Raw genomic sequence first — 27,786 nt, 5'->3', positions numbered from 1 at the left:
AGAGTGTGGAATAACAACAAGCTGTACACTCACACCAAAATGCAAGTCTACAGAGCCTGCATCCTCAGCACCCTCCTTTATGGCAGCAAGATTTGGACCCTGTATGCCCGCCAGGAAAAGAGGCTGAACATCTTCCACTTGCGCTGCCTCAGGCGCATCCTTGGAATATCATGGAAGGACAGAGTGACCAACACCGCCGTCCTCGAGCAAGCTGGAATCCCAACCATTCACACCCTCCTCAGGCAGCGTCGGCTCCGCTGGCTTGGCCACGTCCACAGGATGAATGATGGAAGGATTCTAAAAGACATCCTGTATGGTAAGCTAGCCTCTGGCAAAAGACCTCCCGGACGCCCCCAGTTGCGCTGAAAAGATGTCTGCAAGAGAGACCTCAGAGAGGTATACATCGAGCTGGACAACTGGGAAGATCTAGCAGACGACCGCAGCAGATGGAGGCAGGGGTTTCACAAGGGCCTTCAGAAGGGTGAGATGAGGATCAGACAGCTAGCAGAGGAGAAGCGAGCGCACAGAAAGCACACTAAGGACTTGCCAGACACCTACCACATCTGCAAGAGATGCAGCAAGGACTGTCACTCTTGTGCGGGTCTTCATAGTCACTGTAAATGAAGTCCTCAGTTGAAACTTTAAAGGGCGCGATCCATAGTCTATGCAGACTGAAGGATGACTACTACTGCCTACTATTTTTAAATTACCTACCTCATTTTTGGAAACCTAGAATGTCTGTTCTGTGTCACGCCAAACCCCATAAAGACATGGGCTTTTTTAATTGGCTGCCAAAATTGCTTTAACCCATGGGGGGGCACTTTCTTTAACCTTTTTATTGTCATTCTACAATTCATTGCTCACACCTGCTCCCCATAGTCTGCCATCCTTTTGTTTAATTAACTCTTGCACCAGTTTGACTACTTGTCTTTATAGTTGTTATTATCCGTCCAATGGTTTTCTTACACCAAGATTGTACTCTTTTGGGGGAAGGCAGGAGCTCCATATATGAGCTGGATAATGGCACAGAGAATACACTCATAAAGTTTGTGGATGATTGTCACGTGACTGGATTTTTATGGTGGGCCTGGAAACCATTTTAATGCCCAGTGTGGCTGGTGGTCCCAAATATTGTACTGGGGGTGCGTGTGAGGTGTCTAATGAAAGCTGATGATGCCCTGAATCTAGGTGTGCTCGTTATGTGTCTGTGTCATGCATGTAGGTAAAGTTATCAATTTTAGCTATGTAGCTGTGTTAGAAAATGTTTGAGTGCTAAGCTTCAGAATGGAGGTGTGAATTCAGCCCCAGCCAGGATGAATGGACTATAAACAAGAATGGGAGGGGTAGTCTGGATCTGTAACAGCAATGAAGGGTCCTGTGGCACCTTATAGACTAACAGAAAAGTTTTGAGCATGAGCTTTCGTGAGCACAGACTCACTTCATCAGATGCATCATGAGCATCCGATGAAGTGAGTCTGTGCTCACGAAAGCTCATGCTCAAAACTTTTCTGTTAGTCTATAAGGTGCCACAGGACCCTTCGTTGCTGTTATAAACAAGTAGATGCCCACATCCTAGAGGCTTGGGACTTAGCAATGGAATGCAGCTCACTGGTCAAGTGACCTGAACTGAGACAAAGGAACAGGTCCATTTCAGAAATTTGAGACTGTCTCCTGGGATTCATCCAATGGCAGCTTGCCACAACAGCCCACCTGAGCCAGGTGGGGGTGGACCCTTAAGGGTCTTTGGGAAAAAGATGGGGCTTGGTCCCTGAAGAGAGAACAGCAAGAGAGAATCATGGTGTGGATGTTGCAGGATCCATCTTTGATCTTTTGTTTCTTGGTCTCCAAGGATCGGTTCCTAGCATGTGGACCCCATTGGGCCCGATCTACAATGCTCCAATAACTGAATCTATGTAACTTGAAAAGAACTTTCAGGGGCTTTCAAGAATTACCAAATGACCCTGCTGGCCCGCATTAGTGCTTATGACTGATATATGTAAGGTATGGCTTTAACAATTCTTCTCTCTAACCCTGTTCTTTCTTTTTTATTAATAAACCCTGAGATATTAGATCTAAGGATCTGGCTTTTGCATGGTGAGTTGGGTAAGATCCAAGTATATATTGACCAGGAACTGGGGTGGGGGCTTTTGGGGCTTAGAAGAATCTGTGTGGAGTTGGTGAAACAGGCTTAAGAGCCTCTCACCTGAATTTCCGGGTTGTTGGTCTGGGCTCGTACAGCAGCTAAGAAGTCTGTGGGTTTGTTTGTGTGACTTCTGGCTGGCAGAGGTACTGTGGTGGCTGGTTGGATATGCCTTGGTGAAAAGGAAATCCCAGCCTGGGGCTGTAAGTAGCCCGGTTTTTAAGCAAAGGTGCCCTGGATTGATTTCTCTAGCTGTGCCCAGAAACCCCGTCCTATCACAATGATACTAACCTGGGAAGGATTGCAAGTGCTTTGGAGGACAGGATGACAATTCAAAAAGGTCTTGACAAATGGAGGGAGTGGTCAGAAATAAATAAGATAAAATTCAATGAGGACAAATGCAAACACAATGGAATAATCAACTGCATAAATACAAAAAGGGAAAGGACTGCTTAGGAAGCAGTACTGTAAAAAAGGATCTGGGAGTTATAGTGGATCACAAGCTAATTATGAGTCAGCAGTGTGATATGGCTGCAAACAAAGTGAACATCATCATTCTGAGGTGTATTAGCAAGAATGCTGTAAGCAAGACACAAGGACTAATTCTTCTGCTCTACTCCCATATTGAGTAGACCTCCCATAGGGTATCTGGCCAGTTCTGGGTGTCACGTTTCAGGGAAGACATGGACAAATTGGAAAAAATCCAGATATGAGCAGCAAAAATGATTAAAGGTCTAGAAAACATGACCTAAGACTAAGGGATGATTGAGAAGAAATAGTGACAGAGGGATAGCCTTGTTAGTCTGTGTTCTATCAAAACAAAATAGCAGTCCAGTAGCACTTTAAGGACCAACAAAATAATTTATTAGGTGATGAGCTTTCGTGGGACAGACCCACTTCTTCAGATCAGTTGATCTGAAAAAGTGGGTCTGTCTCACGAAAGCTCATCACCTAATAAATTATTCTGTTACTCTTTAAAGTGCTACTGGACTGCTATTTTGTTTTGGGAAAAATAGGCTTGTTTACTCTAGAGAAGAGAAATAGGGAAGAGAGACACAGCAGTCTTCAGGTACATAAATGATTGTTAAAAAAGGGAGGGTGGAAACTGTTCTCCGTATCCACTGAGCTCAGGACAAGAAGTCTTGCACTTAAATTGCAACATTGAAGATTTAGGTTGGACATTAAGAAAAACTTCTGAACCATAAGGCAGTTAAGTGCGGGAACAAACTACTTAGGGAGGTTGTGGAATTTCCATCATGGGAGGTTTTTAAGAACAAGTGAGACAATTGCTTGTCTGGGATGGTCTAGGTCAGCAGTGTACAACCCGCAGCCCAGTGAGCGCACAGCTGTGTGCTAAAAATAATTCCAGATTTGCTGCTCTGGCCGCAGTGGGGCTGGGTGAAATGGAGACAGCGTCTGGCAGCCTGCCTCAAAACTCCTGTGAGCAGGGGAGTGGTGACTGCCACAGGAGGGCAGAAGCTGGGAGAGTGGGTCTGTGGGTACATTCTGGGGGGGAACTTTGGGCAGTGTGGGGGTGAGGGACACTGGAAATGGATTTTGCAGGGGATGTTGCTGCACTACAGGTTCAGGTGTGGATACTTTCCTGGCCCCGCTTCTTGGGTCTGGCTCCTGGCACCCACCGAGTGTTCCATTCCTGACCTGGTGCCAGGGGTCTTGGCTGCATCTGTACATCATGGTGCTCAGATCCTGGCTAGCTGGCCCTCCATGATGGGATCGAGGTCCAGACACCCACTGGCAAAGGTGGAGACTGGGACTGGCTGCGTAGCTGCTGCCTGCCTGCTGCCCAGCCCACACCCAGGGCTCCACTCCTGGCCCTGCTGGAGGTGTGGGGCAGTGTTTCCTGTAACCTGGGCTCTCAGGAGAAATTCAGATGCCACCTAGCTGGTTAGCAGAGTGCCCACAGCTGGTTTTTGTGTTTCTGTGGGTGGTACACACTGCACATGCCTCGGCACGCTTACAAATTTATTCTGCACATGGTTGGAAAAACCTGCCCATGGAGGGAAAAGATTACAGAGAACGTTGGTGTGGGGAGGGGTGGCTTTGTGCTTTGGGACTGCGAGCAGTTTTCTGGGGAGGCGCTCAGTGGTTCTTAACATGTGGCCCAGAATAATAAACAGGTTGAAAACCAGAGGCCTGTTTAGCCCGGCCTCAGTGCAGGGAATGGGACTAGATGACCTTGTGAGGTCCCTTCCATCCCTGCCTTTCTGTGACTGTCCATGAGGGATACAAGAGGGTGCTTTAGTTTGGACAGGAGACAGGTTTGGACTACAGGGGCAGATCTGTGATTTGCCACTGTCTGACCAGAAGAAATTAAGTGTTGTCCATGTTCTGACAAGCAAGCTGCTCTTTCCCCTGCCAGCATCCCAGCCCCCAGAAGCCACTCACCTTTATTTTTAGTCTTGCCCATGGCAGTTTTGCCACCTAGGAGCAAACACGCCGGGTTCACTGCCACCCACCAGACAGATGATGAACCTTCTGCTGCAAGCAAGAGGCCGTAATCTGCCTTTCCAGACAAGCATCCCTCCAGGAAGGAAATGTCCATGGGGTCAACACATTTCACGATGAGATGCAGCCTCTCCCCTGTGGCTAGCCTGGTCTCCTCCTCATTAACTTGAGGACAGCTGATCCTTCACCCTCAGGTCTCCCTTGCTGGCATACAAGATTAGGACCCTATTGCAGCCTTTCTCTTACCCAGTATAGCCCCTCAAGTATCTGAGTGAAACCCTGGACACCATGTCGCCCACCCACTGATTGATAAAGTGGGCAAATGAAATTAATATGTCTTCTTTGGTAACAAAGATATGGGAAGGGTCATTCCTTATTCTGACAGAGAGAGAAGTTAGAAATGCAGATGATCTGTGAGTTCATCCAGGTGCTTTTCGAAGTGGCATTAGATTGTTCCCACTGGAAATGTATCCTAATGGCTCTGTGCAGTCTAGTTTGAAATATCCTAAACGACTAGGAGGCTATTTCTCATGTTTATACCCTGCGGAGCTAAGGAGTAATCTGCAGCCATTTTACTAATCTGTTCACCGAGTCAAGAGGCAGTTAAGTGACGAGCCCAGGGTGTCACACAGTTCCCAGTGGCAGAAGAAGGAAGAAAGCTCGGGAACCTTTAGCAGTTCATACACTTATAGACCAAAATCACAGAATCATGGAAAAGTAAAATTGGAAGGGACCTCAAGAGGTCATCAAATCCAGTCTCCTGCCTTCACAACAGCACCAGCACCATCTAGATCAGCGGTTCCTAAACTTTTCAGAATCATGCCCCCCTTTTGATTTTTGAGGACCCCTCATGCCCCCCCACCTCTTCTTCACCATCATCCACCCCCATTTTAACAAAAAATTCAATTCCTAATTTAAAATAAACACCAAAACTTGATATAAAAATGTTATTTGAAATGAAAAATAAGCACAAATAGTTTTTCTTGGCCCCTTGCGGGTGCTGGGTGCAGCCCCAGCTGGCCAGCTGCCCGAGCTCAGTGCCAGCTGCTCAAGCCCTGTGCCAGCTGCCAGAGCTGCCATTGCCAGATGCCCGCCCACCTGAGCCCTGCAATGCTAGAGCTGCCTGCCCGAGCTCTGTGCCACTGGGGCCAGCCGTCTGCCTGCCCGCCAGCCACCGGGGATCTGCACTGCTGGGGCCAGCTGCCCACCTGCCAGCCACCCCAGCCACCTGCCCGAACCCCACGTTGCCTGGGCCAGCTGCCCACCTGCCAGCCCAAGCCACCTGAACCCCATGCTGCTGGGACCAGCCACCCACCCACCAGCCATCCCAGCTGCCTGCCAAGCCCCACATTGCCAGGGCCAGCTGCCCGCCTGTCAGGCCAGGCTGCCCAGGCCCCACACTGTCCCCATCTTCACTGTCAATCTGCAATTCAAGGTCTGTTTGCACAGCTGCCATTATGTTAATGAGGTGCGGAATATGCACATTAGCACCTCATTAGCTTGCTTTGAATTGCCTCATTACCGTGGCACCTCCAATGGGAGAATGGTAGTGTAGCAGCAGCCCTTGTCGTAACTCTCCTCCTCATCTGTCTCATGCACGCACAGACCCACAACTGCGTCAGCCCAGAAATGTTCCGGAAGGAACCTGGAGAGATCGAGACCAGCCTCTTGTTCTGAGAATGGGGCAGCTAACCCTAGACAGTCTCTGACCAGTGTTTTTTCCAATGTGTTCTTAATCACCTCCAGTCACAGGGATTCCACAACCTGCCTTGGAAGCCTGTGGCAGAGTACAACTACCCATACAGTTAGGAAGTTTTTCCTAATGATAGAACCATAGAATGATAGAACCACAGAGCTGGAAGGGACCTCAAGAGATCATCAAGTCCAGGCCCCTGCCCCAAGCAGGATCAACCCCAACTAAGTCATCCCAGCCATGACTATGTCAAGCCAGGACTTAAAAACCTCTAGAGATGGAGATTCCACCACCTCCCTAGGCAACACATCCCAGTGCTTCACCAGCCTCCTGGTGAAATAGTTTTTCCTAATATCCAACTTACTTCTCTCCTTCTGTAACTCCAGACCATTACCGCTTGTTCTGCTGTCTGTCACCACTGGGAACAGTTTCTTTCCATCCCTTTTAGAGCTCCCCTTCAGGAAGATGAAAGCTGCTATTAATTCACCCCTCAGTCTTCTCTTCTGTAAACTAAATAAGCCCAAATCCCTCAGCCTCTCCTCATAGGTCATGTGCTCCAGCCCCTTAATCATTTTCGTTGCCCTCTGCTGACCCTGCTGCAGCACATCCACATCCTTTCTATACTGGGGGGCCCAAAACTGGACACAATACTCCAGATGTGGCCTCACCAGTGCTGAATAGAGGGGAACACCAACCTCTCTTTTTCTTCCCAAAATGCTCCTCCTACAGGCGTTGTGAGTGCTACGTAGAGCTCAAGAATGAGTCTCCCCCGGCCTGCAATGAACAAGGCTTGTACCTTTCGAGCCCCTATCATGGCAGGGTGGAAACCCCTTCACAAAAGTCGATAAGTGCTGTTAGCCTCATTTTGGAGATGGCAAAAACAGAGGCACTGAATTGTGAAGACACAGTTTGCTGGGGAGCTGAGGGCAGAACAGACTCTTTGGAAGAAACGGCACAACATGGGGATTAAGGTGCCTAAGCTAAATTTTGAGGTGGAAATAGCCCAGGATATCATGATAAAGAGCAGCAAGTGCTAAAATTCTGAAACAAGAACTCGCCAGTGGGAAAAAAGTGGTTCAGCGACAGAAGAAATAAGTGGCTGAATGCAGAACAGGTTAATACTGATGTGTGCTGGGGCTTGGACACCGCATGATGGTTGAGGGGCTCCAAGCCTGGAGCCCTGGCCCAGTAAAGACAGATGCTGGGCTCATGCTCTGTTCCGACCACAATTTATTCTTCAGACGCAGTAAAACAAGTCACGTTCATGCCACACATCCACTTGGTTCCCTCCACCCCTGTTAGGTAAGGACTTCTGCAGAGCCCTGGAGACCTGTTCCCAGGCCTGTCTGCCCCTGCCCTATTGCCAGCCACAGGAGCTATTGGCCTCCTGCAGTTCTCCCCCACCTGAGCCACTTGTTGGCTTTTACAATTGCTTGACCTGGCCGAGCTGGCAGGCAGCTGGTCAGCCCCCAGAGAAGTTAGGCTTTACTCCACCTAAAGAGCCAAGGCTAAAAAAGGTACCTGAGCTGAAAACTGAGAGAAGGCCCAGACGTTCCTTCTGATCACAGACTCTGTTTGCCACGCGTGAGCCAGGCCAGCAGTAATGGATTTAGAGTTATTGGGGTCCTGTGTGGAGCTTCGTTTGTGCTTCCCCACCCTCGGACCCAGCCCAGACAAAGAACATTCTCGCAGCCTCGCCCCCAGCCCCCCTGCATTTTTCATTCTGTTTTTCTTCTTCCTCCACTTGTAATTAGTGGGAAGCAAATGAAAATGAAGTGAGACGCCTGGATGGGGCCGGTTGGGGCACATGGGGTGGGGACTGGGGTCCATGAGGGATTTGGGTGTGGGCTCTAGGCTGGGGCAGTGGGTTGGAGAGTGTGTGGGGGTCAGGAGGGCAGCTCTTACCTCAGGCATCACCTGGCAGTGGCTCCCGGTGGGAAGAGAGGGTCTCTGGGCACTGCTGCACACAGGCACTGCTCCCTGCAGCTTCCATTGGCTACAGGCCCTGGCCAATAGGAGCTGTGGAGTCAGTGCTTGGGGGGTGGGACAGCATTCCTGCCCCAGTGCCGCAGAGACGTGAGGTCTGCTTCCAGGAGCAGTGCAGCATGAGGGGAGCCAGAGCAGGCAGGGGCCACCTTAACCTCACTGCTGCTGGCACGTCTCCGCACACTCCTTGCAGGGAGGGGGACAGCAGGTCTCCATGCGCTACCTGAGTTGGCGGCAGCAGGCGGAGCCACCGACTTCCCACCAGGATGCGCAGAGACATGCCAGCAGCCAGAAGAGGCATGGGGTCACTGGCCGTGGCATACAGCCTGCCTGAGCCCTGCCGCACTGCTGCAGTTTGGGCCCTCCTGTCGATGAGGCCCTGCACCACCACGCTTCGTGTTTAATGGTAAATCTCCTGCACGCCTGCTCAGTTTGGCCCTCTGTCCCCCTCTAGTGGTGGCTCGGCCATGCAGAGGTTGATGCACCTGCTACAGCGCCGGATAGTTTTCCTGAGGCAGTAGAGTTTGTGCATTCAGAGCTAGAGAGTCCAGCTTTGAGTTCAACCAACCCAGAAAAATCAGCATGACGGGATGGTTAGTTACTGCTTGTACTACGGTAGCACCTGGCGAGCTCAAGCAGGATGGGAGACGCACCGGGGCTAAGCCTGATGACAGAGTCTGCTGATCACAGGGTAAGAACTGCTGAACGGAGCCATTTATTCTGTCTATACACACTGATCATTTCTGAAGTAGTCCCAGTCTCTCCAGCAAAACGAGCTGTTATCACAGACAGATGTCAGCTTGTTTCTCAGGAGCTTTCAGGGCAGTGACTAACCTGCTGAGAGAACGCGGTGTCCCTGGATAAATGGACAGGGCGGCATCACCTTGAGCAACAAGTTGAGTTTGAGTCACTGCACCTTGGAGAGCTCAGCCATGGAAAGGGCTCAACCAGGGCAATGATGACTGGCAGAGGAGCAAGGTATGTGCTGCAAGGCTCTACCAAACAATAAGATGACCAGACCTGGCCTGTTAAATTGGACGTTAAGGGAAGTGGTTCAGATGCAGCCCTGATGTAAGTGGCTGATGCCAATGGAAGTTGTGTTTGCTCAGGCCCTGTTCCAGAAGTGCATTTAAGCAGATACTTAACTTTAAGACCCTGGAGTAATCCCACTGATTTCATATGCCTAAGTGCTTTGCTGGATTGGAATATAATGGCAGGGCTGAACTTGGCATCCAGGGAGTTGAGAGCTCTGACAAAGACTCACTATATATCCTTGGTCACATCACTTTCCCTCTCTGGCCCTCTGTTTCCCAACCTCCTGAATGGAGGTACTGCACAGCTGTAATTATGCAGCACTTCCTGCAAGAGCTGGTGGGGGAGGGGTTGGCTTTGAGGTTACAGGATAATTATGTTATGTCTGTTATCACTGAAGTTCCACTTAGGCTCTGCATTCTTCTCACTTTCTGGCGTGCATGTGTTATGGCATCAGGAGTAGGAGCTATAATGCAGTAGTGGGTGAAATGATACTCCTTGGATGAAATATCAGCTATTACATCAGCTGTCCCTCCGTAATGAGCACACTTACCCCTTTGTTCTTACCATACAAGAGGGAATGAATCTCTGGAAATACACCAAGATGGACAGCTGAGGCAGAGGCCTGGAAAGAGTTAATAAGCCCTGAATCTTAACAAGCATATGTATCTCTATGTGCCAGTCCAGTCCATCCCAGAGAATGAAAGCCAGCAATGAGCCATCCAGTAAGCTCTGCTTAGTCATTGTATTACTAATACCTTGCTAATTAAACTGCAGCCAATAAGACATATTTCATCTCTGGACAGATCCAAGCATCTAGTCACAGGGTTCACCAGAATTAATTGAATCCCACTGAAAGAGCTGAGAAACGAGGAGTCGGGCTCGCTGTGCTTAGCGAGTTAATCAATCTCGGGTGACAGGTGATCAGAAACTGTAAGGTGGCTTGCACTGTCAGATGACTCCTTCCCTTTCAATGGCAAGTTAATTCATAGCCAGAGTGCTGGCCTCCTTAAAACCTCCAGGAGAGTTCACTGGCTTATTCACCTTAAAAGATTCATTGCAAATGCATTTTTTGTTTACAGGCTTTAAAACGGAGCAGTGAGGCCAGGGCCTCTCTCCTCAAAGCCCAAACAAAATGCCACAGCCTGGCTCTCGAGAAGAACAATGGCCTGTCCAGAGAAAGAATAACACAACAGCCATTTGCAGCGAGGGCCCGGCCAAAAGCGTACCGTGCTCTGAATTAACGGCCCCCATGCTTGGCAGGTGGGCCTCAGGTGAACAGCAGAGAGGCCCTTATGTAACTGCCTTCATCCGTAATGCATGAGACTTGTCAAAATTCAGTGGCAGCCGGTGGGATGTTTGTGATGCTTCACCTCCCTGTTCTCCAGGGGCCTGTCTAGCTCCATTTTAGCATGTCAAGTCCATTTGGAAGCGACCCAGAGGCTCCCTCTCCGACGCATGGTGCTGAGGGAGTTCCGGAGCTCAGATGGCTTCGATTTCAGTTTTGTTTTGTTTTAAATGTACTTGGGCTGCCTTTGCACTGCACAGAATCGTAGAACTGGAAGGGACCTCCAGAAGTCATCGAGTCCAGGCCTCTGCTTTCAAAGAAGGACCAAGCACGATCTAGACCACCCCTGATGGATGTGTAAGCTTCCCCCAAGTCAGAGCTGAGTGTGCCTTTTCTGAGCAGGTTGCACAGCTAGAGGCAGGTGAGCCCACCCAGGCTTGTAGGTGGAGGGCGCAGTTCTGTACTCCCAGGAGGGGTGGGGTCTCAGAAGAGGCAGGGCCAGACAACTGGCCCCCAGTGCCACCCAGACTATGCCGCTCATCCCAAGCACCATCGGACAGCACCACCCAGGGCTCTGCAGTGTGCCACACAGGGCACTGGTGGCGATTTAAAGGCTGCCATGGCAGTAACAGTGGCAGGCACAGCCCTGTGCCCCTTTGAATCACTGGACTCCCAGGCACTTGCCTCCTTCGCTCCCCTGCCCTCCTGCACTTGGCTGGCCTGACTGCAGGCAATACAAACCTATGATTAAAATTGTTCTAAATCTCCCATTATGAACCCTTATTTTCCTTGGGTTCCAACTTTGCCAAATGTAACCCTGGTTAGGGCAAGAGTTCCCATGCTGGCTGCCTGCTTTGGGATGAATTTGGTTGAGGACTTGCAGCTAAAACAGTTCAGCTATTTCCCAAGAACAAAGTAAGAGGAAAATATGGGGTGTGGGAGGGGAATCGCGGGGAGGGCAAAATGGGGCATTAGCAGGTAAAAGCAATGGGAGGAGATGGGGGAGAAACAGCAAGGGGGAGACATGCCTGGACCTGAGGCAGGAGCCAGAAAAGATAGTAGTATAGTGGCAGGGGAAAGGGACAATCCCAGAAAAATCATGAGGAATCCATTTTGAATCACTTGGGCTGTGTCTACACTAGCTCCCAACTTCGAAGGGAGGTTGGTAATTAGGGTGTTGGGAGACTATTAATGAAGTGCTGTGGTGCATATGCAGCACTTCATTAAGCTAATTCTCCCCCGTGGCAACTTCGAAGTGGTAAATTTTGAGGAGTAAAGGGACTTTGAAGTCATCTGGGCACTTGGAAGTACTGGCGGGTTAGCTGCAGCTACACTCAACCCGGCACTTCAAAGTTTAACACTTTGAAATTGCTGCAGGGGAGAATTAGCTTAATGAAGTGCTACATACGAACCACAGCACTTCATTAATAAGCTCCCGACACCCTACCTACCATCCTCCCTTCGAAGATGGGAGCTAGGGTAGACACCGCCTTGGAGGAGAGGAAAGTGATCAGGAATAGTCAGCATGGATTTACCAAGAGCAAGTCAACCTTTATGGGGAAGGCAGTGCACCTGTTATACCTTGACGTTAGAAAAGCCTTTGGTATGGTCTCCAGGAGTATTCTTACCAGCAAGTCAAAGAAGTGTGGGTTGGCTAAATGGACTGTAAGGTGGACCGGAAGCTGGCTAGATTGCCGGGTTCAATGGCTTGATGTCTGGTTGGCCATTGATATCAAGCAGAGTGCCTCAATGCTCGGTCCTGGGGTTGGTTTTCTTTAACATCTTTATTCGTGACCTAGCTGAGGGAGTGTATTGCACCATCAGCATATTTGCAGATGACACTAAACTGTGGGAAGAAAGAGACAGTGGAGGGTAGGGATGGGGACCAGGAAGACCTAGACAAATTGGAGGACTGGTCTAACGTATATCTGATGAGGTTTGACAAGCAGAGAGTCCTGCACTTGGGATGGAAAAATTCAATGCACTGCTGCAGGCTGGGGACTGACTAGCTAAGCAGCGTTTGTGCAGAAAAGGACCTGGGGATTACAGTGGATGAGAAACTAGACAGGAGCCAACAATGTGCTTTTGTATCCAAGAAGCGAATTGCATATTGGGGTATATTAGGAGGAGCCCTGCCAGCAGAGCTAGAGAAGTGATTATTCCCCTTTCTTTGGCACTGGTGAGGCTGCATCTGGAATATTGTGTCCAATTCTGGGCCCCCATTAGAAAAAGGAAGTGGATGCACTGGAGATAGTCCAGCGGAGGGTGACAAAAATGATTAGGGGGCTGGAGCACAAGACTCAAGAGGGGCTCGTCTACACTAAACGTTTTGGGAGTAAGGGAATTTCGAAGTAGCACGGGTACTCTGCAGTGTCCACAGCTACAGGGCTTGCCAGTACTTTGAAGTCAGCACCAGCGAAGTTTGCTAATCAGGTGCTGCTTATACAGCGCAGCACCTCATTGCTATTCATTGATCTGGCTCGTTTACAGGTCCCCTTAGAAGGAGGGGCTAGTGTAGACAAGCCTGAGGAGAAACTGAGGAGCTTGGGCTTATATAGTATAGGGAAGAGAAGAGTGAGTGGGCATTTGATAGCAGCCTTCAACTTCCTGCAGGGGGGTTCTAAAGAGGATGGAGAGAGCGTGTATGTAGTGGTGACAGATGACAGAAGGAGGAGGAATGGTCTCAAATTGTGGTGGGGGAGGTCAAGGTTGGATATTAGGAAAAGCTATTTCACCAGGAGGGTGGTGAAGCACTGGGTTGCGTTGCCTGGAGAGGTGGTGGAATCTCCGTCTCTAGAGGTTTTTAAGTCCTGGCTGGATGCAGCCCTGGCTGGGTTGATTTCGTTGGGATTGGTCCTGCTTTGAGCAGGGGGCTGGAGTCGATGACCTCCTGAGTCTCTTCCAATGCTGTGTCTCTAAGCAGAGGTCATGGGCGAGGGCGGAGGAGAGTGAGAGTGGTGGGAAATGTGCTCCCAGCTATCATCTGCCTATCGACTCTCGTTCACCATAGAGCCCATGATACAGCTTCTGTCGCCCACTGGTTACATTTCCAAACAGCTATGGGCTCCCACCTCCTGCCAGGCTGCATGCTGGGGAGGAGCCCCCTGTAGTCACCCACAGCACCACCTCATTACCCACCCACCAGTCCTTCCTCAGCACTCTGCTCCGCTGTCATGCCTGTCAAACTCTTGACAACATGCACACTGCTGCTGGGCTGGGCCCATGGCCCATCACATGGATGAGTGTCATCCCCTTGTTTGCTTGTACTCCCCCATCTGTCTACATCCAGCTGTTGGCTCCGATCTTGTTCCTAGATGGCAAACTCCTGGGGACAGGGACTGGCTTTTTGGTCTGTGTCTTACAGCCCTTAGCACAATGGGATCTTGGTCTGTGACTGGCCCTCCTGGAGCAGTAACGGGCAACCAAGACATGAGTGAGGTGCTTGAGTGGCCTTTGTCTCAGTAGGCTGCAGGTGGGCAACCTGCTGTCTGTGGCCCCCTGGGGTTCCACTTGTGGCCTGTGGACCCCCCTGTCTGCCCCCCTCCCCCACATGCTTCTTGTGCACAGGGGAACTGATTGCCCTCCCTCTCTCCCAGCACTTTTGGAGCACTGTGAACAGCTGATTTGCAGTGCTCAAGCTCTGGAAGGGAGGGGCAGGACTGAAGACAGAGTGTGCTCAAAGTGCCGGGGGTGGGGGGCGGGCAGAGCAAGAAGTGTGGGGCTCCAGTGCACAAGTGTGCAAGAGGCGTGTGAGGGAGGGGGCAGATGGGGTCTGTCTGTGAGCAGCAGGTGGAACCCACAGGCTGCCCACTACTGTCCTAGGGGTGACGATAAAATGAAAAACAAATTAGTGCATCTCTGTATTGCATCAGAGATCTGCTCTGCCAGGTAGAAAGACAGCAGCCAATTATTCATGCCTTCATGTGAAGAAGGGATCTTCTAGGTTTCTTTAAATGTTAATTAAATTCAGTAGAGTGATGAAAAGTGTGGTGATTTCTATGTTTTAAAGGATGCAGTCAGAAATTCACCCATCTCCTGATGGAGACCGTCTCAACGAGCAGTTCAGGAAGTCCCGCCTGGCCATTATACCTTGGGACAAAGTCCTTGTTGGTAGCATCACAATGTAGGTGCGATGCTGCTTGAAGTGCCAGTTTGTAGCTATTAGGGATGCTGAGAAAAAATAATCCGGATTAACTGAATTCAACCCCTGTGTGGCCACTCTACACCTGGTGCCGGGGAGGCGGGGTGGACATCAGAGCCCAGGCTCCAGTTTCACCAGGAGCATTTGCCTTGCTATTTTTAGCCCCAAGTCCATTAACCCAGCCTCTGAGAATCACGCTGGCGGGATTCTTTTGGCAGTGTAGACGTACTCATATTCAGAGTGAACATGGCTTAAATCACTTCCATAGTATATCATGATCAACCAAATGAGTGCCACTCTCACTATAAATAAACGCATCCACAAAGGGTGTTATTGTGGTGGAACTGCTCCCTTTTAAATTTATAGTTTGCCAAAGTACTAGCCCTTGGCAGGCTCTGGGTGTGTCTACACTGCAAATAGACACCCCATACAGGTCTGCTTCATTGCAATGCAGTGTTCTGGACTTAGGTTGGATGTAGGGTTGCCAGATTCTTGGAAAACTTATGAGGACGAGGTATGGGATCCCCAGTGGCCTCTGTTGGCAGCCCCAGCCATGGGAACCTGGCTAGGGCAGGGAATTCCCAGCAAGTCCTGCAGCACCCATTTATGCAAAAATGTCGTGCTGGACATTTTTTGCATAAATGGGGATGCAGAACAATTCAGGTCAGTCCCATGCATTGCAGGACATCTGGCAACCCTAGCTAGAGGCCAGGCTGTAGGACCCTGTGAGGCAGGAAGTCCCAGAGCTCAGCTGCATCCGTGTGTATTTATATGGAGATATACCTGTCTCACAGAGACGGAAGGATCATTAAGTCACCTGCGCTCACAGCAAGACCCATAACACCATCCCTGGTAGATATTTTTTTCTTTGTCCCAGACCCCTCGGTGGCCTCGTAAAGGACTGAGCTCACAACCCTGGTTTTATAAGGCCAATGCTCTAACCACTGAGCTATCCTTTCCTGTGGAGAAGCCTATGTTGCAATGAACCATTCTGTGTGCCAGGCTGTCCCGAGGAGGCAGGCAAGGCCCCGGCCAACCCCCCTACCACACTGCAGGCCTTGGCCCTTCCCTGCTCCACCCTGACTCCCTCCCCAACCAGCGTGGCCTCACCACGCAGCACCAATGGCAGCCTGCTACGCTTTGCTGTGCCCTCCCGGCCCACTGAGCCCCTCTTGTCCGTGGGCGGCTGGGAACGGAGGCTGCTTCCCGCTGCCACGGACATGCCAGGCACAGAGGGTTGAGAGGCTGTGGTGGAGGTAGCTGCTTGTGTGACCCCCTGTTGCTGCTGCTGTCTGCCCCGACTTGCACCCTGCCCCGGTAATCCTCTCCTCTCCCATTCGTAGGACAACCGGTGCGGCCACCGCAGGGCCCCAGCAGCCGCCCCACCTCGTCCTTTGGATGGGACGGCTCTGTCAGCGCGCAAGTGCCAGCAGCGGGTTTCTAGTCACGCTGAGACACACCCGACATGCGCAGCAGCTTCGCACCCCGCCTGCTGCGGACGAATTGTGCAGACAAGCCCTCAGCATCCCGGTGGGGCCAAGCCCTTGCGGCGTGTTTTGGTTTCCTTTTTAATCCCACAATTCTCCACGGTCCACAGCTTGCAAGGCCATGGAGCAGCCCACGGAGGGGCCTTCAGCACGGTGCTGCGGTGGGGGCTGTTGCGCGGCTGACCCGTCTGCTTTCCATCAGCTCATTATTGCGACGGCCGTTTCCCGCCGGGGCTCATGGACACGCTACGTTGGGATGTGATTAGGTAGCCAGGCTAACCCTTGCCGAGCAAGGGAGGGGAACAACAGCACGGCAGGGGCTCTCCCCAGGAGGAGCAGAGTGCACAGCTGTGTAGGGCCCCACTTCGCCCCAAGTTAAGTAGTGCCTGTGTGTTCCTAGCACATCTGGAGGACAGCAGAGCCTCAGGCAGCGCCAATGCCCTGGCCTGTGCTCTGCCTCCTGGATGAAGCCACACAATCCCCTGGCTCCTCCATGCCCCTCACTCCGCCTCCCAGCCCCCCAGCCCAAAGCCCCGGCCCCTCAGCCATCCTGATCTGCCTCCCAGCCCCAGCAGCTGAATCCCTCAGCCCTCTCCCACACCTTGCTCTGGTGGCCCTAATCTCTTCGCCCCCTGCCCTACCTCCCAACCCAGAGCACTGATGGGCTGCACTGCTCCCCATTCTACCCTTTCCCTCCCCATTCTGCCCCATCCTACCCCCACAGCCCCCGCCCTGCAGAGCCGCTGCCCAGTTCCCCAGCGGGGAGGGAGCTTGGGCTGCATAGGGCACCCAGCGTCACAAGGAGAGACCTGGCAGCATCGACGTGGTGGGACCGACGTCAGCGTAGGTACGAGCCAGCTGGGGACCCTGCAATACGAGTCGGCCGGGGACCCTGAATAGGTGCTGTGGTTGCTAAGCGAGGCTGGACTCAGGACTGTGACAGCTCTATTGCTATTGTTAGCTGTGATAGGTAGGTGAAAACTAGCCATGGGTATGCCTACCGGTGCTGTACTTGTCATGTTTGCAGTGTAGATGGACTCAAGGTGCTGTCCACTTACACTCCAACCCCATCTTGCAAAGCTCGCAGTTTATTTTGATGCCAGGTGTGGCCTGATTCTCTAAGGGATGACTCATTTAATTCAATTAATTACAGGGCTCTATGGGCTACGGTGGTCAGGCCAGCTACTGTAGCTTGTGTTAAAAGAGCATCAGCATGATACTCCCCAGAGCTTCTTCACAATCATTAAACTCTCATCACACCCCCAGATGGTCCTGCCTGTGAGGATTATAGCACTTGGTCTGGAGGTGGCAAAGAGAGGCAGAGAGCAGTTACAGATATAGGCCAAGCTCACCCAGGCAGCAATAGAGCCAAAGCAGAACCCAGGAATCTTGTCTGTCTGCCTCTATTTTTAAGGCTGCCCAGCATTGTGGGGTCTGAGTTGCTCTTAAGACAAGGAGAACTCTTATTTGACTAATGCATCTGATGAAGCAGGTCTTGGGCCACGAAAGCTTATGCTCCAAAACATCTGTTAGTCTATAAGGTGCCACAGGACTTCTTGTTGTTCTCAAAGATAGAGACTGACACGGCCACCTCTCTGATTCTTATTTGACTGTTGTTGCTGGTGACACAGCAACAAGAATCTACAGCAAAAACTGCAACCTATGATGATGTTCTGTCCCCAGCTGCCCAGAGCCAGTATTGCCAACTCCAAGGGCTCAAAAACCATGAGTCAGGGACTCCTGACCTCAGGGAGAATTTTAAAAATTATAGGTGTGGTTCTTTTTAATTGCCTGGCTCTGATGTTTGAACCTTGAGGTTACACTGGGGTGGTCACGTTTTCAATGCTTTCTTCACAACCACCAGGGCTGGAAACTTTTAACAATCTCAAAATAACATGACTCCAGGAGCAGGGGCTTTAAAAACCTGCATCTTCTCACAAGAAAAATAATAAAAGCTGGCAACACTGCAAACACCACCCTTCCTCCAAAACGGCAGATGACTTTTGGTCTCTGCAGCTATACATCCTTACACTGGAATATGCTCCCACACAGCATGAGTACCAAACCACTCTACCATCTGGCACTGATACATCCCTGTTTTTTTGCTTGGCTGTTTGCTTTCCATGAACAAGCTGAATAAGTGAGGTGTTTACCCCCAAATGTGTCTGCTGAGCAAACTGCACTCGTGTCCCAAATATATGCAGCGTGGATTTTTAGAGCAATTAGAGTCGGTCTGTAAACAGAAAGCTGGGCTAAACCAGAGTTTGAGACAGACCTGTCAAGCCGCCATGATACAATGCTCCAGGAAACACTGCAGATACCAGGAGAGAAGAGAACCTATTTACTTGCAAGAACTCGCACAAACCTGCTCAGACACAAGGGACAACTAGACAGTCACATCAGAGGCGCACGTGCTCACTGCACTGTTCCTCACTGCAAAGGCAGATGGCAAAAATGGGATGTGGATTGTCGGGGGAACGGTGTTGCTAAGTATTTCCTGTCAGCCTATAAATGGAGGAGGGCAATAATGCTAGTGCTCTGAAGCTCACCAGTTATATTTACATGATGTGCAGGTACCTTGTCAGTTTTAAGATGAAACAAGCCAGGAAAGTGTCGGCTGCAGGTGGCACCTTGTCCTTGCTATTGTTCACATCCTATATTCAGGGAAACTTTCTCTAGACTCTGTGCCTTTTTTTTTGCTTTCTGCATTTGCTACCTGTCTTAGGGTGACCATACTTCCCTAGACTAAATAAGGGACGTTCTAAGGTGTGGGGGATGATGCCTTCCTGGTGCCTGAAATAGTGGACTGTCCCAGCCAAAATGGGATGGATGGTCAGCGTACTCAGGCGGTGGCTGCCCTGGGGGGTCACCATTCTCCTGGTGGAGGGGAGGTGCTCTCTGGCTGCAGGGGGCAACTGTGGCTCCTGGCTGTCCCAGGCCTTGGGGCACCAGGAATAAGGCTGCAGCCCCACTGGGGACCTCCCCATGCGGGTGCTACTCCCGGCTTCCCCAAGCCACCGTGAGGAGCTGGGAATGGGGTGGCAGCCATTCCCCTGTGTGAATATGGGACAATTAGCCCCTTTGTTAAAATAAATTGGGATGCCTTCCTGGCACCCAAAATAAGGGGCTGTCCCAGCCAAAATGGAACGGATGGTCACAAAACCAGATTTTGTCCAGATTTATATTCCAGTGGGGTATAATTTGACCCTCAGTCTGGGAGCTTGAATGAAGTGTTTTGGGCTGACACCTGTTGTCTTAATGTAATTTGACACAGGTGTGCACAAGACCCTCCAGGTGTACGATCTAATCCTCTGCCCTGAGGAATTCACCATCCAGGGTAAATAGAAAAAAGGCCTATGTGGAAAAAGCATTATTCAAGTTGCATCGTGGAACACTTAGGAGTTAGGAAAACCCAGAATGAAGGTGTCCAATGCCAGCTGAACTCAGCTCCTTTGGCGGTAAGCATTACAGTATGATGATTAAGTACATGCATGACCCTGTCCTGTTTTTACAACAGGACCCTGCCTCACTCAGTATGTAGGACGGAGCTGCTCTGTGGATGAAATAAGGTTCTGTAATGAGGGAGGCTGCAGTCCGTGGGATCCCTGCCTCATTTGTCGCTGGACTGAGACAGGCTGTGGTATTCCCGGTAAACTGAGTGCTTGAGAAGCCACCAGGAGAGATTCCCATGCTGCCCAGTCGATTACCAGAGCACTCGCAGCTTCCCAAAGCCAGCAGAGTGGGTTTCTATGGGTGGTGCACACCTGCACATGCCTCAGTGCTCATAAAATTTATTCTGAACATGGATGGACATGTTAGAGGGAACACTGATGGTGTGTCCCATTTGCAGGTACTGAGATAGGGGGTTACAGGTCCACCCAAAGGGCAGAGATACTCTCTGAAATATATAGGAGATATCTGCCCCTTTCTCCACCTCTGACCTCTGTTGGCCTAATGGGTTTATAGTTGTCCTGGTCCCCGTTTCTGACTCTTTGCTCCCTCTGTGCTCATTCTACAGTATGACTGTCCCTCCTCCCAGACTCCCTCCCTTTCTGTATTATGAGAAACAATTGAATTCCAGGGACATCCCATTGTCCTGGCACAACCAGATCCTTACCTTGCTTTAAGTTGTGATAAGAGGAAGACGCATACCAACTTCGGTGATCCTAGCTCTTACTGTTTAGGAGGAGTTCTTGAACAAACGGACTCACAGATGGATGGACGTATTGGAGCCCGTTTCTAAAGCATATAGTAAGATTTAGGTAGAAAGGGCATATTAGAGGTGGGTAGTGCGGCCTCGGGGATAGAACATAGCAGTGATACTCAGGATACCTGAATTACCATTCCAGCTTCGACACAAGCCTGCCGGGTGACACTGGAACAAATCACCTCCCCAGTCTGTGCCTCAGTTTCCCAATTTGTAAAATGGGGAAAATGATATTTCACTCCTTTGTAAAGTACTGCAAAAAAGCAGGATATAACAGTGAGTCTTACAAGCTCTGTACTATGTCGCTATCAACTCTATTGGCATTTTGGGATTACTTAGTGCAGCCCCAAAGAGAAGGAGGCGACATTTCCTACAACAATTTGTTATGGAGTTGATATCTGTAAACCTATCTTGCTATCAGTTACAAAGGCCAACCTGGCCCTTTTCATGCTAGGAAGACGTACGTTTTCATCACTGATTACTATCTGACAAACAGCCTCTCCTAATTTGCTGTATTTACATTCAGCAGCAGCATAGCGGTCTTCAGCCTGTCATGTGTGGTTTGTGATTAGAAGCAGCCTCTGTAATTAATGATACTGCCTTTTATTGCTGTGGTTAAAAATGATGCTGAGTAAAAAGTTTGCATTAATATTGATGTGCAGGCCTGAAAATATCCAAGCGTCAGGGGACAACTCTCTCGATTACACCCAGACATGTGGAAATTAACCCAGTGGAGAAATTAACCCAGTGGAGTAAATCTCTTCAAATCATTTTATGTGCTGTCTTCCACACAGTCCATCACACGGCCAGAGGTAAAGAGTTTTATTGGAGAAGTGTTTGCTGCAGGAGGCAGAGAGCTGAATTCTAGGGCTGGAAGAGACCTCAGGAGGTCATTGTGTCCAGCCTCCTGACCAAAGCAGGACCAACCACAACTAAATCATGCCAGCCAGGACTTTGTCAAAATGGGACTTAAAAGCCTCTAGGGATGGAGATTCCACCACCTCTCTTGGCAATACATTCCAGTGCTTCACCACCCTCCTGGTGAAATAGCTTTTCCCACTGTCCGTCCTAGACCTCCTGCAGTGTAACTTGAGACCATTGCTTCTTGTTCTGCCATCCGTCACTACTGAGAACAGCCCCTCTCCGTCGTCTTTACAGCCCCCCTTCAGGACGTTGAAGGCTGCTATCAAATCACCCCTCGCTCTTCTCTTCTGCACACTAAACAAACCCAGATCTCTCAGCCTCTCCTCGCAGGTCATGTGCTCCAGCCCCCTCATCATTTTGGCTACCCTCTGCTGGACCTGCTCCAACACATCCGCATCCTTTCTATACTGGGGGGCCCGGAACTGGGTGCACTACTCCAGATGTGAACTCACCAGGGCCAGATAAAGGTACGGGACAGCTCTGGGTAGTGCACGGATGTTTGGCATTTCAGTTCTGAGGATCATTTAGGATCATACAATTTATCCCAGACCAGAGCAAGGGTTCATTTAATCTCTGACAGTGATCGGCATCAGAAACATCTGTGGGAAAGCATGTCTGTGCACCCCCCAAACACACCAGCCCCCCCGAGGCCACCAGTGCAGGGATGCAAGGGCAGGCACCAGCCACAAGCCCCTGCCCTGCCCGCCTCTTGCTCAGCTCATGCCCCGCCTCCTTCCCACCTATGCTCCTCCCATGCCCCACCTCTGCTCTGCCCACAGCCCAGTCTCCCCACCTCTGCTCCACTCACACCCCCCTTCTGCCTTGCCCACCTCTTCCTGCAGAAGTGCTGCTCCTCTACCAGTGGGTGCAGCGGAAGTCCCCACTTCCACCAGAACAGTGCAGTCCGAGAGTGGCGCGAGCCAGGAAGTGGCGCAAAGGTGAGTGTGCTGCATTGATGGAGACTGCAGTGGTGGCTATGCTGGGAGGTGCTTGTGACCCTTGCACACTCCCATCCCTTGCCTCTGCTTGTCCCACTTCCCACCCCATCCTCCCACAACTGCCCTCATGAATAACAACAGGAAGCTAGAATTGATTTGGGGACATCCTATGCTCTGTGTTATACAGGAGGTTAGAGCAGCTGATAACCACAGTGCTCCCCTGGCTTTAAAATACACATCTTCCCAGGTTCTACATAGTAGTATATAAAAATAGGGTAGAGTCCCTTTCAGGAACCTGTGAGCCCCTCAATTTTTCAAGGCACCTGCAACGACCAAGCAAACCAGCAGCATCTGTGTGAGGAGGCTGCTTATGGTCATGGCGAGTTAGGAAACACAGATACCAGGGACTGGGCATAGTGTTTCTTCATATCATTTTTGTTACATAAAGAACAGACAGTATGGCTTGGTCTACACGTGCCCCTTCCTTTCAAAAGGGGCATGTAAATGAGCGGGTTCGAAAGATGCTAATGAGGCGCTGCAACAAATATGCAGTGCCTCATTAGCATAATGGCAGCCGAGGCAATTTGAAAAGCTCCACTGGTGATCGGAAGAAGGGGCTTTCGAAAACTGGGGCATCCTTTCAGAAGGTCGTGTCTCCACGGGCTGTGCCCGATTGGAAAAGCCACACTTTCGAATTGCCACGGCTGCCATTATGCTAATGAGGTGCTGCATATTCATTGCAGCACCTCATTAGCATCTTTCAAACCCACTCATTAACATGCCCTTTCCAAAAGGAAGGGGCATGTGTAGACACAGAGTATTTGTTTGAAAGCGCTTGTCTGATGGTGTCTGCGTTTGCATGTCTGTCCGTTGATGTGGTTCTTGAAAAACTCCTAAACGGTAAGAGTGAGGACTGCCAAATTTGGTGTACAGCTTCCTCTTATCACACCTTAAAGCAAGGTCAGGGTTGGGCTGGGCCAGGATGATGGGATGTGCCTGGAGTTTGGCTGTTTCTCGTGAAATGGAAAGAGAAATCTGTACTCTAATGACCACATGGGAGGCAGTGGGGGATTTGGGATGGAACGGAGAGACAGTTATACTATATAAAGACCACTGGAGGGCAGCAGGGAGCCAGAGATGGGGGACCAGGACAGCTGTAACCTTTTTGGGACAACAGGGGTATAGGGTGGGGGAAAGGGACAGCTATCTACTACACATTTCAGAGAGTTTGTCTGCATGTACCCCAATCAGGGGACATGCATCCCTCTCCCAGCTGTGCCCACTGGAGCTGCAGTAGCCAGGGAATGGCACTTCTCACCTGGCCCCAAGCTGCTACGGTGAGAGAAGGCTGGGGTAGGCTTCCCTCCCCAGGACAGCCTGTGTACTGAATCCCCCAACCCCATCCCCATCCCAGAGTAATGATTTAAATAAAGACAAATAAAAATCAATGGAGCAAAGGACCCAAGTTACGCTGGGTAAATGTTCTCATATGCAATAATATACTGCCTGGCCCCAGCTAGCGCTCATGAAACAGTGTCTTCCAGCATTGTACCATCGTTTACATCAGCTTCCTTCCAGATTCACACTAAGAACTGAGTCCCTCCAGCTCACACCGGTGAAGGACTCATGAAACTCCAGGAGGTTGACAGAGCAGGATTTGGCTCATTTCCAAGGCCGAGAGATGGCAGAGCTGAGTTTCTTTAACATGTGTGGATAAAGAAAAGAGAAAATGTCCTGCCAAGATGAGAAAGTTATCTCTTGTTCCAGAGACATGGGGAAGAGCTCTGGGTTTTTGTTTGCAGTGATGGCCAAGTTGTTGTTTTCTCCTGCAGTCTGGAAATTCTTTTTGTCACTCATATTTCCAAAGCACATTGCAAGGGTGTCTAAAGGTTCTGATACTATCTCTGTCTGGTGTATTTCAATCGTCATTCAAGCTGTCTCAATGGTTAAAAGAAAACAGAATCTTGTTGCTGTTTTTCCTTTGCTCTGAGCAGACACCACAGCCAAAGCCCAGACTTAATAGAAAAGATTTCATCTGAAAGGAGCCCATATATGGATTGTGTCTAAACTCGCAACCCCTCTCCCCAGCCCCAGAGTGGCCTAGTCTCAGTCACACTGGTATGCATTTGAGATAAGTGACGTTAATAGAGTTATTCAGATTTGCCCTGGTTTGATTGAGTGTAAAATCTGACACCCTCCGTACAAGACAGAAAATGTCATATAGGCGCTATATAAATCGGCAGTACACGAACATCTGGAATACTGCATGCAGATGTGGTCACCTCATCTCAGAAAAAGATATGCTGGAATTGGAAAAGGTTTGGAAAAGGGCAAAGAATGGTTAAGGGTCTGGAACAGTTTCCATATCAGGAGAGATTAATAAGACTGAGACATCTTGCAAAGAGATGACTAAGGGGTTATGTGATAGGGGTCTGTAAAAATCATGACCGATCTCACCAAACTAAATACAAGTAAGGAAGTGTTATTTACTCCTTCTTGTAACATAACTAGAGATCCCTAGAAATGAATAGGCACGAGGTGTAAAGCAAACAAAAGGAAGTATCTCTTCACATAACGCACAGTGAACCTGTGGAACTCTTTGCCAGAGGATGTTGTGAAAGCCAAGCCTAGAACATAGTTCAACAAAGAACTAGATAAGTTCATGGCAGATAGGTCTGTCAATGGCTATTAGTCAGGATGGGCAGGGATGGTGTCCCTGTTTGCCAGAAGCTGGGAGCAGGTGACAGGACATGGATGGTTTGATGCTTGCCTGTTCTGTCTGGCACTAGCCACTTGCTGTTGGAACACAGGATGCTGGTTTAGATGGACCTTTGGTCTAACCCAGTGTGGCTGTTCAAATGTTCTAAAACATACTTTCCCAAACTGCAAGGTGTGCCCCCCTGGGGGAGCATGAAGAAATTCCAGGGGGACGTGAGGTGATCCAGCCTCCCCATCGCTCCCCCCTCAAAGAAAGATCCAGCCTTTGCTTCTGGCTCTCAGCCCCTGCCGTTTTACATGGGCGACCCGGTGCAGCTGCTATAAAAAGCCGGCAGCTGGCAAAGACCCACGTGGAGCCTTCTGTGAAGGTGAGTGAGTGTGGGTGGAGGGAAGGAGGAGGAGGATGGGGTTAGATGGGAGTCTGGGGGTGCCTGGCTCGGGTGAGGGGGATGGGGATGGGGATCGAGTAAGAGCGGGGAGCTGGTAGTGCCTGGTTTTGTGGGAGGGGAGGGGCTTGGATGGGCAGCTCATGGGACTCGGGCAGCTGGCCAGCTTGTGGGACTCCCAGGGCTTGGGCGGCTGGCCCCAGCAGCGTGGGGCTCAGGCAGCTCGAGCTGGTGGGCAGGCAGCTGGATCCAGAAGTGCAGGGCTCAGGCAGCTGGCCCCAGCAGCGTTGGGCTTCGGTGGCTTGGGCTGGCAGGCAGGTGGCTGGTCCCAGCAATGTGGGGCTCGGGCTGCTGGTGGGTGGGCAGGTGGCTGGTCCCAGTGGCGCAGGGCTTGGGCAGGTGGCTCTGGAAGCACAGGGCTCAGGCGGGTGGGCAGCTGGGGCAGGTAGCTCTGGTGGCTGGTATGGGGCTCAGGCTGCTGGTCAGCTGAGGCTGCACCAGACACCCGCAAGGGGCCAAGAAAAACTATTTGTGCTTATTTTTAATGTTAAATAACATTTTTATATCAAGGTTTTGTGTTTATTTTAAGTTACAAATTGAATTTTTTTGTTGAAGGGGGGCTGCCTGATGGTGAAGAAGATGTTGGGGGGTGTATCGGTTTCTCATAAATCAAAACGGGGGCCTGGTGCTGAAAAGTTTGGGAACCGCTGCTCTAGAAGATACAGGACTGTGTCCCACAGAGAGATAGCCACGCTCTCTCTTGCATCCAGTGGGCTGGTGAATGAACATGCTAAAGGCTGTCTAATTGGAGAGCGCTGTTGCCCAAGTCCTCACTACAGATGCATAGGGCATCTTCTCATCCCATTAACATAGTCCCTCCCACATTGCAGCATGACACCTCTCTAGCCAGGACCTTTGAGAAGCTCTTGCCATCAGTCCTGAGGTCTGACTATTCATAGGCTCACAGTGGTTCTGACCAGACAGGACCATTAGGCCACCTAAATCTGTCCACCAGCATACCACAAGCTATTAAATTTCATCTAGTTCCTCCATATTGAGCCGAATACAGTAAAAGCCCTGTTATCTAGCACCTTACCAACCAGAAATCTGTTAACTGGCTTTGCCGACCAATACAAATCTAGTATATTACAATTGCACATTCTGTCATCTACTTTTATGCAAAAAGAGGGCAGAAGATAGGTAAAGAACCTGATATCAGGAATTTGTTCAAAAAAGCAGGTTCTAGCGTGTGTCACAGGGCCCATGCAGATTCAGCCCAATCGCCTACCCCTTCTATACACCTAAAATGACGGCTGACGCTGATAATGATGGCTCTGAGGCACTGTAAGATCTTGAGCTGCCTTCTGAATCATCAAAGAAAGATTACATTATGTTCCACCTAGTTTTAGTGGTAAGTGTATTTTTAGTGTACTCCATGCACTGCCTGTAATGATATGGGCTACGTCTACACGTGCAGCCAACATCGAAATAGTCTATTTCGATGAATAACGTCTACACGTCCTCCAGGGCCAGCAACGTCGATGTTCAACTTCGATGTTGCTCAGCCCAACATCGAAACAGGCGCAGCGAGGGAACGTCTACACGTCAAAGTAGCACACATCGAAATAGGGATGCCAGGCACAGCTGCAGACAGGGTCACAGGGTGGACTCAACAGCAAGCCGCTCCCTTAAAGGGCCCCTCCCAGACACAGTTGCACTAAACAACACAAGATCCACAGAGCTGACAACTGGTTGCAGACCCTGTGCCTGCAGCATAGATCCCCAGCTGCCGCAGAAGCAGCCAGAAGCCCTGGGCTAAGGGCTGCTGCCCACGGTGACCATAGAGCCCCGCAGGGGCTGGAGAGAGAGCATCTCTCAACCCCCCAGCTGATGGCCGCCATGGAGGACCCAGCAATTTCGACGTTGCGGGACGCGGATCGTCTACACGGTCCCTACTTCGACGTTGAACGTCGAAGTAGGGCACTATTCCTATCTCCTCATGAGGTTAGCGACTTTGACGTCTTGCCGCCTAACGTCGAAGTTAACTTCGAAATAGCGCCCGACGCATGGAGATGCGACGGGCGCTATTTCGAAGTTGGTGCCGCTACTTCAAAGTAGCGTGCACGTGTAGACGCAGCTATGGAGTGTCATAATATAGCCTACTCTACAGAGAACTTTACCTGTGAACACCTAAGTGGTTCAAGAAACCAACCACTCTACATTGCATCACTGCTACTGGGTTGATGAGTACTAGTGTAATAGTTTATACAGATTGAACCTCTCTGGTCTGGTCAGAGAGAGGTGGTCCTGTTATTTTGTATCTTCACAAAACAAAAATGCAGTCCTGTAGCACTTTGAAAACTAACAAAATAATTTATTA

The 27,786-nt window shown here is 50.3% G+C and overlaps 1 protein-coding gene across 1 annotated transcript in view; it reads left to right on the top strand.

The window, feature by feature from the left end:
• The window catches only part of LOC142012236 (uncharacterized), a 94,407-nt gene that overhangs the window by 44,977 nt on the left and 21,644 nt on the right, over positions 1–27,786 (top strand). The window contains exons 3-5 of the mRNA XM_074992087.1: positions 19,508–19,570; positions 22,207–22,302; positions 25,248–25,388. Coding sequence (XP_074848188.1) covers positions 19,508–19,570; positions 22,207–22,302; positions 25,248–25,388 — 300 coding nt within the window. The remainder of the gene's footprint in view (positions 1–19,507; positions 19,571–22,206; positions 22,303–25,247; positions 25,389–27,786) is intronic.

This window comes from Carettochelys insculpta, chromosome 4 (assembly GCF_033958435.1).
Source record: "Carettochelys insculpta isolate YL-2023 chromosome 4, ASM3395843v1, whole genome shotgun sequence".
Lineage (NCBI taxonomy): Eukaryota > Metazoa > Chordata > Testudines > Carettochelyidae > Carettochelys > Carettochelys insculpta.
This window is presented reverse-complemented; position numbering and strand designations above follow the sequence as displayed.